This window comes from Pyxicephalus adspersus, chromosome 1 (genome assembly GCF_032062135.1).
Source record: "Pyxicephalus adspersus chromosome 1, UCB_Pads_2.0, whole genome shotgun sequence".
Taxonomy (NCBI): Eukaryota; Metazoa; Chordata; class Amphibia; order Anura; family Pyxicephalidae; genus Pyxicephalus; species Pyxicephalus adspersus.
Genome location: NC_092858.1, coordinates 120913931 through 120926737, shown reverse-complemented (window position 1 = coordinate 120926737; position 12807 = coordinate 120913931). Strand labels below are relative to the sequence as shown.

At 37.2% G+C, this 12807-nt stretch overlaps 1 protein-coding gene across 5 annotated transcripts in view; it reads right to left on the bottom strand.

The window, feature by feature from the left end:
- Positions 1-986: 986 nt before the first annotated feature.
- The window catches only part of ST7L (suppression of tumorigenicity 7 like), an 83334-nt gene continuing 71513 nt past the window's right edge, over positions 987-12807 (bottom strand). For all 5 annotated transcript variants that reach the window (XM_072425664.1, XM_072425679.1, XM_072425671.1 and 2 more), the window contains one exon: positions 987-1409. In XM_072425664.1, coding sequence (XP_072281765.1) covers positions 1314-1409 — 96 coding nt within the window. In that variant the 3' untranslated portion in view covers positions 987-1313. The remainder of the gene's footprint in view (positions 1410-12807) is intronic.

Below are 12807 nucleotides of genomic sequence, written 5' to 3'. Positions count from 1 at the left end.
GAAATTAAAAGTTTATGGAATGTTTGCATTTACAGGCTCTTACACAGAAATCTTGTTAAGCACAATATTAGCAATAAACTTTTCTAAATATTTACCAGCAAACTGTTATGAATAGTAAAAGCTTTACCGGGAAAATACATACCCATATTACTGGATATTACTTATACCTTTTAATGCTTGGTGTTGTCCTAACTGCAGTTTAGAGCACCTAATGTTTGTAGAGTCTTCTCCTCTGTTTAGCCATTTTGTAACAAACCTAAGATGCAGCCATCTAACCTTTGCTGCAAGACCTGCCCTGTGCCATACAGCAAGTCTTTACCATCTGTCCACTTCTGCATCTCATCTCTGGCTGACTGTTAATTTAGTGGAGAGTAAATTTATTCTTTAAGTCAGTGTTTCTAAACCGGGCTTCCTCCAGAGGTTGCTAGGGGTTCCTCACGCAATCTGCGCCTCTGTGTTTACCTGACACTAATGATCTTTTTGGATATCTGTAGGGGTGGACATTCTTCTCACTGACCACCACACTAATGTACTGTGAGCAGTGGATATAATAATTATAGAAGGGGTTCCCCGAGACCCTGAAAGTTATTTCAGGAGTTCCACTATGTTAAAAAAAAGTTGAGAAAGGCACTCCAAGCTATGAAACAGTCTCAGTGCTTCTTGTGAATGGTAGTAATAATGCCTACAGAGATTATAGTAAAAAAGCATCAAAACCATTACAGTCAACTGCATAAAACTGCATCAAAGTTTTTACATAACCAAATTTAGTAGAAAATGCATTAGGAAGCATAGAAAAAATGACCACACAGTGATTTAGTTATGTTTTCACTTCGGATTCACAATGTTATTACGTAAAAACATACACAAATATTAGAAGTGAACTGCTTGTTGCAAAGTAGCAAACATCTAACTCTTAACTTTCTACTGCACAGCAAAATAGATCTTAGTGACAACTGACCAAAAAAAAAACAAAAATACACAGCATAGTAAATCAATCTTGATTTATTTGTTCTAAATACATAAATATTATTTTGAAACAAGAGTGGGCAAATAATTGGGGGTTAATCAAAAAAAAAACAAAAACAAAAAAAAAAACAAAAACAAAAAAAAAACTGATTTATGAACACCAAACTGCAGGTGGGCAAACACCTACCACCACTTTACTGGTTGACTGATTGGTTGGTATAGTCTATAGTTACAAGGTTGCTCCACATTTCCATTTTCATAAGCCAGCCAAAAGTGTTTTTTTTCTTTCTTAGTACTGTAAAGATTTTGTTTCTCTTTTTGTCTTCTGTTGCAGTTTTCTGTTGAGATTACATGCGGCTCAGATGGTGCCATAAACTGGATGGCATGATGTTTTCCACTTTTTCCAATATAAAACTGAAGGGAGCGAGTAACGTCACAAAACACTACAAGATAGAAACATTCATTATTAGTACAGGAAACGGAACAAGTATTATAATAATGAGAGAACTACTGTGTGTAAATATACAATTGCAGTTCACAGATGTCCATATTTTTGTTTTTCCTGTACAAGATAAGTACATTTTATTTCAGATGCACTATTAAAAAAAAACAAAAAACATAACATAATCTAGATTGTATTTATTGAATCTCAAAAGGCCCTATTGGAACTCCTGTTTACATGCTCCTAGTGGCACAAAGCACTGCAAAATGACACCCCCTCCCTTCTTAAAGAAAATCCAAGGTACTACTGTCAGTTTTGCTAATGCACATATTTATGCATAAAAGGTTTAGATAAAGGGAGATCCCGGGAACAACTATTTACCACAAATGACAAATAACAAAAATGAATAACAAATAATTTATCAAGAAAAGCATTAATAAATACATATAACACATGAACCTTAAAATGAATGTAACATTGTGTATTGCATGCCCAATTAAGTTATGGCTGCTACAATTTGGCAAAAGCAGTAATGAACCCCCATTCACTTTTAAGGGGCTGTCATTATGCCACAACAAAACAAAATTGCACCTGCGTTAGTTTTGATAATGTAACCAACCATAAGGCAGAGAACATTTACATCAGTAAATTGTGGTGCAGTATAGAACATGTAGATCAGGTTGTAATGTGTATGTGAGTTGGAATACAATATGTAATGAATATACTATACACAATCATGGGTTTTAGTGCACATTAACACAATGCAAAGGTATCAATTCAGCCTTAATCTGAGGAAACACAAGTTGGATCTATGTTGATGGAAACAATTTTTTTATAAGTTTTCAGTGAAAGGAGAACAAACAAGAATTGTACACACAATGCTGTTTTATTCTTTTTAGAGGGGAGGATGAATGAGTGGCATTCTGCTTTGCTCTCCTCTATAAGAATGTACAGAGGATGTCCCTACTCAGTTATTCACTGATATGCTAAAATTTATTGGTGAACAATGCTTAAGACAATGGTACACATGCTAGATTTTCTTCTGAGATCACGATGCTTTGTCCAGGGCAACAATCTAACATGTTTATATTGCCCAAAGAAGATGTGAAACCAGTTCAAAGACATGGAAAGTGCTATTATCACCTTCAGAGTGGCTGGTTTAGGGCCTCTTTCAAGTTTTATAAGTTAGGGAAAACATTAAGGATCTTTAAGATGTTAGGAGGATCTAATGGATTAACTTCAAGTCCACAAAAGAAAATGATAAGCCTGAAAAGTTCTTTCAGATTTTGGGAATACTTAACTTTCTGCTTTTCTAAACAGTGTTTAATATATGAGAGAATACTGGTATTTGCTTTTCCAAAGCCACAGGACAAAATCAAATGTTCCAGGTTGGAATGAACATTGTTCCAGCCAACTGCATGACTGCAAAGGCAAATTATTTTATTCATTTTAAATTATTTAATTCCAGCTAACCATCTCGAAACCATCATTAAGTGTCTGGAAACTTGTTCATAAGAATCACCAGACGGCGTGTCAAAAAATAATGAGATATTTAGCGTGAGCAGTGGATGTATCTGAGGGATGAGGGCACTTGATCAGAAGAGAGACTTGTGATGTCTAATTTGATGGAGCTGCAGATGAAAGTGAACTTTTGATTTACATGGTGGGTAGCTATTTGTACCCTTAGCACATCCTCTGTCTGTGTACTATTTCCAGTCCTTGATCATTCCACATTTTATCCATTTTCCTCCCCTTAATGTGGCCAGCACTGCTTTTTCCTCACAGAATTGTAGGTTCTTCTACAGCCCACCTCCTTCATACATTTAGCATTTAACTTCCATTCTGTCTCTACATAAACTTGCCCACCACCAGTGTTTGTATACTCTATATTCAGGATATTCTGACTTTCTTTGCTCTCCAGAATAAACAGTTAACTCTCCTCTCCTGTGATAAGTTTTTAGTGCTGTGCAAGCTATGTTACCTGGGATGTGTAGGTAACACAGGAAGAAAAAAAGTATTGTACAAGGTGTATTACACTGTAATATTTATTCAGAACAGTATCCCTAATCAAATGTCTGTACTTCATTACTTTTTGCGTTACTTTATTACTTTTGTCTTTTTCAATAATACAGTACAAAAAATAGAATCTACATCACAAGATAACATAGGTAAGGTTCAGGAATACAAAAGTACATTTTACTCAACACTTTTTTTCAAATATGTGGCACACTGTAAATGAACTGACATTATAGACATATTTCTAGACAATAGATTCCTGCTTCAAAGCCAGACTTAGGTCCCTTATGAATATCAGCAAACTTTCATTTTTTTAACTTTATGGTGTGGTTTCCAGTGTTACAGTTTCCCTTCCCATGCTAGGAAATGAAATTGCATGCAAAATAGTTTGGCACCTGCATTGTTTTCAACATTATCCATACAGGCAAATCATCTGTTATAATTCTCTCTACACAGGATACAATTGAAAGGGGTAGATTGTATTCCCACTGTTTTGGTGGGAAAATGTATAAGATATAAGAATTTATTAGGTATAAGAGCTAAATTAATAACCTCTTAAAACTAGGAAGGCATCTATTCTTAACAGCAGCTTCATGGTGTATAACCACTATTGTATGCATAAATGCATATTTTCCCCTCCCCGCCTAATTCTGGAAATCAGCAACAAGCAAGTGCTTAGTATTTTAAGTGATGGCACTGAAAGTGTTAAATGCCAAGTAATTACACTTGACTGTCATTCTAATATAGATTTGGAAAGTGAGAGGATGAGTGAAAGTTTTTTTGGGAAAGTCATGATCTGACTTTACTGTGAAGCCTTTCAAAAGAATTTAACAAAAAAGAGTAGACAAGGAGAGAGGAAAATACATCAGACACTGCATTTAATAAGAAAATCCTTCACAGTCAGGGTTTTATTGAAAGAAAATCCTGAATTCCCACAGACCAAAGGGATCAGAGAATCAAAAACTTCAGCCATGGCCTGAGCTAAAGCAGTGCTGGCTCTGAAGTTTCTTGCTAGCATCAAAGTGGATAAAGATCCCTAAATCTCCTTCATCTGCACAGAGGTGAGAACAAAGCCTTCATCTTACATGAAGGCAGTAAAACAAAAAGACAGGATGAAGTCAGTGTTAAGGGAAGGTGGAAAATGTGCTGTCCTATTACCATATGGACTAAGATCCAAAAATGTACAATTTTATCTTTAAGGTAAATTTTGTCTGAAACATATATGTTCCTTTTTTACAGTTAGGCTTATAAATATTAGGACAGATACAACTTTTTTTCTAATTTTGGTTCTGTACATTACAATTAATTTTAAATGAAACAACTCATGCAGTTGAACTGCAGACTTTCAGCTTTAGTTAGGAGGGTTGAACAAAAAGATTGCATAATAATGTGAGAAACTAAATTTTTTTTTTTTTTTTTTTACACAATCACTTCATTTCAGGGGCTCAAAAGTAATTGGACAATTGACTGAAAGGCTATTTCATGGGCTGGTATGGGCAATTAATTTGCTACACCATTATGAATTAAGTAGATAAAAGGCCTGGAGTTGATTTGACGGGGGGGGGGTGCTCGTATGTGTTTTGCTACAATATTAGGATTGACAACATCTAAAGTTTGGTACATCATGGGAAAGGAACAAAGCACTGGTGAACTCAGCAATGCCAAAAACCTGGACCTTCACGGAAGACAACAGTGGTGGATGATCGCAGAATCATTTCCATAGTGAAGAGAAACCCATTCACAACAGCCAACCAAGTGAACAACAGTCGCCAGAAGGTAGGTGTATCGATATCCAAGTCTACCATAAAGAGAAGACTGCATGAAAGTAAATACAGAGGGTGCACTGCAAGGTGCAAGCCACTCATAAGCCTCAAGAATAGAAAGGCTAGATTGGACTTTGCTCAAAAACATCTAAAAAAGCCAGCACAGTTCTGGAAAAACATTCTTTGGACAGATGAAACCAAGATCAACCTTTACTAGAATGACGGCAAGTAAAAAGTATGAAGAAGGCATGGAACAGCTCATGATCCAAAGCATACCACATCATCTGTAAAACATGGCGGAGGCAGTGTGATGGCTTGGGCGTGCATGGCTGCCAGTGGCACTGGGACACTAGTGTTTATCCATGATGTGACACAGGACAGAAGCAGCCAAATGAACTCTGAGGTGTTCAGAGACATACTGTCCGCTCAAATCCAGCTAAATGCAGTCACATTGATTGGGAGGCGTTTCATAATACAGATGGACAATGACCCAAAACATACAGCCAAAGCAACCCAGGATTTTTTTTAAAGCAAAGAAGTGGAATATTCTTGAATGGCAATGTCAGTCACCTGATCTGAACCCAATTGAGCATGCATTTCACTTGTTGAGGACTAAACTTCGGACAGAAAGGCCCAAAAACAAACAGCAACTGTAAGCCCTTGCAGTAAAGGCCTGGCAGAGCATTTAAAAAGAGGAAACCCAGCATCTGGTGATGTCCATGAGTTCAAGACTACAGGCTGTCATTGCCAGCAAAGGGTTTTCAACCAAGTATTAGAAATTAATATTTTAATTTCAGCTTTTTTTTTGTCATATTACTTTTGAGCCCCTGAAATGAAGCGATTGTGTAAAAAAAAGGCTTTAGTTCCCTACATTTTTATGAACTCTTCTTGTTCAACCCACTGAAATAAAGCTGAAAGTCTGCAGTTCAACTGCATCTGAGTAGTTTCATTAAAAATTGATTGTGGTAATGTACAGAACCAAAATTAGAAAAAAGTTGTATGTGTCCAAATATTTATGAACCTAACTGTACATGCCTTACGGTATCATAGATTTTAGAACCATGTAACAAAATAAAATAAATCTGACCAAATATAATATCTTTTTTACCAATAGTTATTTCAGCAGGAGAATCAGAGAAGCAATTATCCATGATAATTGGTTGTGATCCAATATCATGCCTCTGCAGCATTTTACTAAGAAAGCAGAATAAAGACCATAAAAATGTACCATCATCAGCAAAGGTTTGTGATGTAATGCAAAAAGTCTTTGATAAAAATAGTTTTCATAAAGATGAAAACTTAAGCCATTGTAAACTATTAAATATCCTCCTCTGAAAAGGCTACGCAAATAACTTTTTATGGCCACTATATGCATGGCAGTAAAAGTCAAGCCTTATGAAAGGTTGGTGGAATACCAGATATTGCATTTAGGGATGCAGGATGTCTCTATTGTAGTGTTTCTCAAACAGGGGTCTAAGGAATCCTGGGGTTCCTCTATAGGACAGTAAGCAATGTGGACCCCTCAGAATGATTTAACTGATGCCATAGATATTTTTGGCTTTCTGCAGTCTTTTTTGAACACCAAAGTACTAGAACTAGTTTTGCTCTAGTACTAAAAGTAGTAGCGTCAATCTCTTAGTAACACTGACAATGTTGTCCAAACAAAAATTTGAGTCATGTTGTCAGAATCAGGTCTATATTTGCCAAAAAGGAGAAAAAAGTATGTTACCACAGCAAGAGTGAAATTAAAGCTGTCAAAGCCAGACTCCAATCCACGATTTCAAAGCCCAAACCACATTTCCACAGTGAGAAGTAAGGCGACTGCATCAGTCTTATGGTATGATACCTAGGTGTTTTTACTTAAGTCAAATTAGCTGAATTAAAAAAAAAACAAAAAACATTGACACACTATTTTACATATTTTGGTTTATTCACATTATTAGAAGTTGGTATACTGGACTGAAGAGAAGTGGATGGAGGATCCTTCAATTGTCCATAAACCGCCCTTTATTTATCAGCTTAATATTCACTCACTCGCCAGTTTTGTAAATCTACCGAACACTTTAAAATTGGCTTTAGGTACCTGAAAAAGCTAATGCAGGAACCACAAAAACCAGATTTAATTTAAAATGTTAACAAGACTGAAGAATGGTTGAAACCATTTGGCAGGTGTTTATTGCAGTCATTGTCTTTGTGATAGCAAATACCCCCCCAAATAAACCTGTATATTTTGCCTATGCAGAGAAAAGCAACAGGTGCAAGTTATAATGCTTGGCAGGAGCTTTTATGAACCTTCTTTTTAGCTTTTCAGTCAGAAGCAAAAAACTTTAATGTTAATGTCAATAATTTAATTGAAAGAAAAATAATTACAGAGTATAATAAACAGCTCATATATAACTGATTGCTATTGATTACTGGAAATCAGCAATCGGCAATGACAACAATAAACAAGCAGTAAAATTTTATTTGTAGTTACACAAAAATCTATAAGTGACTGAACAGTATTTTGTTTCAGGCTAATTCCTTTCAACACAGCGAGGTAGTATTCCATTCTATTAAGTGTGCTTTAATAAAGAAGCCAACCTTTGTTTTGTTTAATATATAAATAAAACTGGTTACTAACGCAGCTATAAGTTTTACTATGCTTCCACTCAGTGTCCTCTCCTTGAATGGAGACACAGACATATCATGAACAGACGTGATACATTTTCTAAATGTCATCCTAATGCCTTTTAGACGAATCCTGGTAAGGATACATCTGCTTCCACTTTGATCTGCATCACAGTTTTTTAAATCCCAATATATCCTCTCCTAATGCAACCACACAGTCAGACAGGATGAGATCACAGTCTGACCCTTGTGAGCAAGTGATCTCCTACTCAACTGCTCAGCCATAGGCTTCTGTTGCCGACACCACCTGAGGATGACATGCATTATCTTTACAAAAGTCCCTGGCAAAGCCGTGTGTAGCACCAAGGTGATTGTTAATGTCAACACAGATTAAGACATGACTTTGATGTAAGCCATAGGAAGTGTCCAGCTTTCTTGTGATCTCTATGGCAAATAGACTTGAGCTGAGCAGTGTGGAAAAATAAAGTCTTAGCTTGTAAATGACACGAGTGTCAAAGTCATGAAAATAGTAAACATGCAAAATAAAACTCTTAGTACTGATGGTAAATGGTAATAAATGTGTTTTTTTTGCTGAGCATGATATTGTTATTTGTAGCCTGTGGTAACACCTACATCATCAATTGCTTCTTCAGCACCTTGCAGAAACGTGCACAACATTTATTATAGCAGCTGCAGCTCAAACCATTGACCGTCAGGTAGCCCAATAAAGAAAAAAATGGAAATGCTGAGTGCAGTTATCTTGCAGTACATCAGTGGCAATATTTCCTTTATAAAAACCATTGACAGTTTAAACAATCACAATATACCTTTTTATACCATACCTACATTTTACAGAAATATGCTGAATTTTGTTTAATTTGAACTGACCTACATGAATAAAATGCACAGAGCTAGTTTAGTGATATTGTTAACAAGGTCTTTGTGTAACACAACAAAAAACAGCCACACTATGTGCAGTAGCTTCTCACCTACAGCATGCTTTCATGTCATCTATCAAAGCCTACATGTGTGTGGTCTCATATCTGTGTTCAGGCACCATGGTAATCCATCAATTTTCAACATCATCAAAAATAGTTTTATCATTCCGCTGTACCTTTCCATACTATTTCCAGATGTAAAATAGCAGATGGATCTGCATATTATTAAACCTGGCCTAGATTTTGCAAACTAGATGACTGTAAACTACTTCTTCGTTATACAAAAAAGCATTGGTGAAGAATTTTTATAGCACAAAACACACACACAAAAAAGAACTTAAAATTGTGAGAAAGTAGTTCTTTATTGTAGAATAGAAAAAAGGTTCTTTATTGTAGAATAGACAAGTGATGTCTCCTCTGCAATAAAATTAACTTGCCTGCCAGGTTGAAATTTGTATTTATTTTTAACTACACTCAGCTCGCAGCCACCAGCATCTTTATCTGGTTCTTTTCCTGGGCTCGGGATCTTTGGCCGTCTTGATTGACCAGGCTGGAATGACGTAACTCATGGACATGCACACTAAAGTTCATCAATTCTCGGCAGGCAGCTATGCCGGTCTTGTACACTCAAGGATGTATGTGCAGCTCAGTGTGCAGTTACAGAAAAAAATGTGAACAGGCAGGTGTTTGTTTTATTGCAGATAGGAGCTTGGCCTGTCTCTTCTGCAATGAAGAACCTGCCTGCTCAAAATTTTCCACTTAGTAAGCTTAGTTTTGCTTTAAAGAACAAAGCTTACCTGTTCCAATTTTTATCTTGGTATTCTTGTTGCTTAGCCTGGTAACACGCCTGGTAACACGCCTGTATATGTGTATGTATGTGTTTTGTATGACAGTGTTTATTGGAATCATGCATTATTAGGAACTGGAAACTGAATATGGCTGCAACATAATGAAGGATAAAGTAAAACCAATAAGGAAAAATATACCTACAGTCATGAGAAAAAAAAAAGGTTTTGCCTATCAGGACCTTAAAAAATATTTTGGTTCTTAGCAGTTCTTAAAATTCCAGGTAAATACAAACTTGGGCAAACAAGACATGCTATAATACAGTGTCTTCAACAAAGACAACGTGAAAATGCAGAAGCAGTATGTGAAAAAATCAGTACACCCATTCTGTAGGAATTAAAGTAAGACACAGCCAGGTGCTGCTAATGAAATGCACTTGATTAAATCATCATCAGGAAGTGTGGGAACCTCTATAAAAGCAAATGTTTTGGCAGTATGCTTGGCAGGTGTGTGTTAAGGTGGAACTAATTTATTATTGCACCTTTATAAATGCTCAGTTAGGCAGGTCAATATTGCAGAAAGGGGCAGGTGATGTCCCTTTCTGCAATAATATGTCTTATCTGTCTGACTGCTCTGGGTTTCTGGTAACAAAGCTAAGCTGTGCATGCCTTTGCCTATGTTCAAGGAGTGTCGTATGAGCCAATCAAGATGACCAAAGATCTTCTCTGGAAGGAAGAAAAGGAAGATGATGGTGCCCTGCAATTGAACGCTTTAACACAATGCCAAGGAAAGACAGTGACCATAGAGAGTCAATTGTTGCAATTTCTAAGCAATTTGGAGTCCATTATTCTACAGTGAGAAGATTATTCACAAACCTTTAGAAAACATTTGAGCAGAAGCTTTGCCATATAAAAAATCCCGGCAACTGGTAAACTAAAGGATACAGTCAACTGCTCCATGTCCAGAGCTAAGTCTCCTCCTTGATCTTTCCTCTGCTTTTGACACGGTTGATTACCCCCTTCTAATACAAATCATGCGCTCCATTGGTATCAGTGACACTGCTCTCTCTTAGTTTGCTTCCTATGTGTCTGACTCCTCCTTTCAAGTTTCTTTCAATGGTAATTCCTCCTTTCCCACTCTCCTCTCTGTTGGTGCTCCCCAAGGGTCAGTCCTTGGTCCGGTTCCCTTTTCTCTGTACACCTCCTCTCTCTGTAGTCTCATATCCTCCTTTGGTGTACAGTACCATTTGTATGCTGACGACACTCAAATTTACCTATCCACCCCTGACTTGTCTCCCTCACCCTTTTCCACTTATCATGGAAAAAGTTTCATGCTGCCTGTCGGCCATCTCGTCATGGATGTCTGACAGATTTCTGAAACTCAACCTGGAAAAAAAACAAACTCATCATCTCCCCCCCCCCCCACATTCCAAAAATCGCCCCCCAACATATTCCTAACTGTTAACAACACTGTTATTTGTCCCTCCCCTCAGGCACGTTGTCTTGCTGTCACCTTCGAATCTGCCTTCTCAATTACCCCTCATATTCAGAACACTTCCAGGTCTTGTCACTTTCACCTGCGCAACATCTCCAAAATCCACCTCTAGCTCTTCCCAGAGACCACCGAACTCCTTGTACATGGTCTACAATCTAACATGAATGCTGCAGCCAGACTCATCCATCCTTCCCACCGTTCATCTTCTGCTGCATCTCTTTGTAGTTTTCTTCAATGGCTTCTATTTCACCTTAGAATCCAATTCAAGCTCCTGTGCTTTCCTTCAAATCCCTGCACAATTCTTATTCCACTTACCTTTCTGATCTGGTAGAAAAAAATACTCCTCTAGCCGCTCTCTTTTCTCCTCTAATGACCTACTACTGTTATGCGGCTTGCTCCTACTTTCTGCTTATTTAAGAGTACTGAAAACCCATTTTTTCAAACTTGCCTAGCCTTATTCTTCTGTCTTTTTAAACCCTCGCTACTTCCCACCACTACATATCTCTCCTCTTATTGTGCGTTACTTCCCTCAACTCCTAGATTGTACGTTCGGGGCAGGGTCCTCTCCTCCTCCTGTGTCACTGTCTGTATCTGTCTGTCATTTGCAACCCCTATTAAATGTACAGCGCTGCATATTATGTTGGCTGTGTATAAATGCTGTTTAATAATAATATTATTATTATTAACTGCTCCATGTATTTGTAGGTGGTTGTTTAGGTTTAGAGAGAAAAATGGTTACATTTCAGTTATGTATATATTTCTGTGTGCGGCCCTATTACAAAGATTTTATCTAATTTCTTCACTCGGTCAAAAAATAATACTTTAAATATATTTACAAAGTAATAAAACCTTGTGGTTAGAATTGTATTAAATCCTATAACCTCCTCTGAAGTGCTATTTGGTTTTTTAAAAAAGTGCAACTTAGTTTAAATAAAAGCATTTTAGGCTTAGTTTAAATGGAATGGTTTCCCCCAGCTTTTAACCTGAGCGTTTAAAAGCCCATGTTTGAAATTCCCATGCATTCCAATGGGCTGGTCTGCACCGGAGAGTTTGCAGGAGGCTACTTGCTGTGTTTTAAAATCAATAGGAGCGTTTACAGGTTACAGGATGTCTATAATCTACAAGCAGGCCTGAATGTACTGTTTGATTGAGCAGCCAAGTGGCAAATGACATTTAATATTGGAAAAATGTAAAGTTATGCACGTGGGGGCTAACAACATGCATTCTGCATACTGTCCAGGGGGAATCAAAAATAGAAAAGGATCTGGGGGTTCTGGTGAGTCATAGACTTAATAAGAGCATGCAAAGCCAAGTTGCAATATCTAAAGCTAGGAAAGTACTTTCTTGTATCACAAGAAGAATAGATTGCATAGGTGGAGACATAATCATGCCCCTGTACAAAGCATTGGTCAGACCTCATCTGGAATATGCAGTCCAGTTTTGGGCACCAGTTCACAAAAAGGATATTGTGTAAACGGAGAGAGTGCAGAGAAGGGCAACTAAACTAAAAAAAAAAAGTAATGGAGGAGCTCAGCTAGGAGGAGAGATTAGCTGAGCTGAATCTATTCTTCTTTGAGAAGAGATGTTTAAGGGGGAATATGATCACTCTGTATAAATATATAAATGTTCCATATAGAGAACTCTCTCCCCAATTATTAATTAGTTTAAGCTCCGGATAAGGAAGCGATTCTTCACAGAAAATGTCTGCGAAAATGTGGAATACGCTCCCTCAGGAAGTAGTTTAAGCAACTACTATAGACTGGATAAAACAGAACTCATCATCATCCCCCCC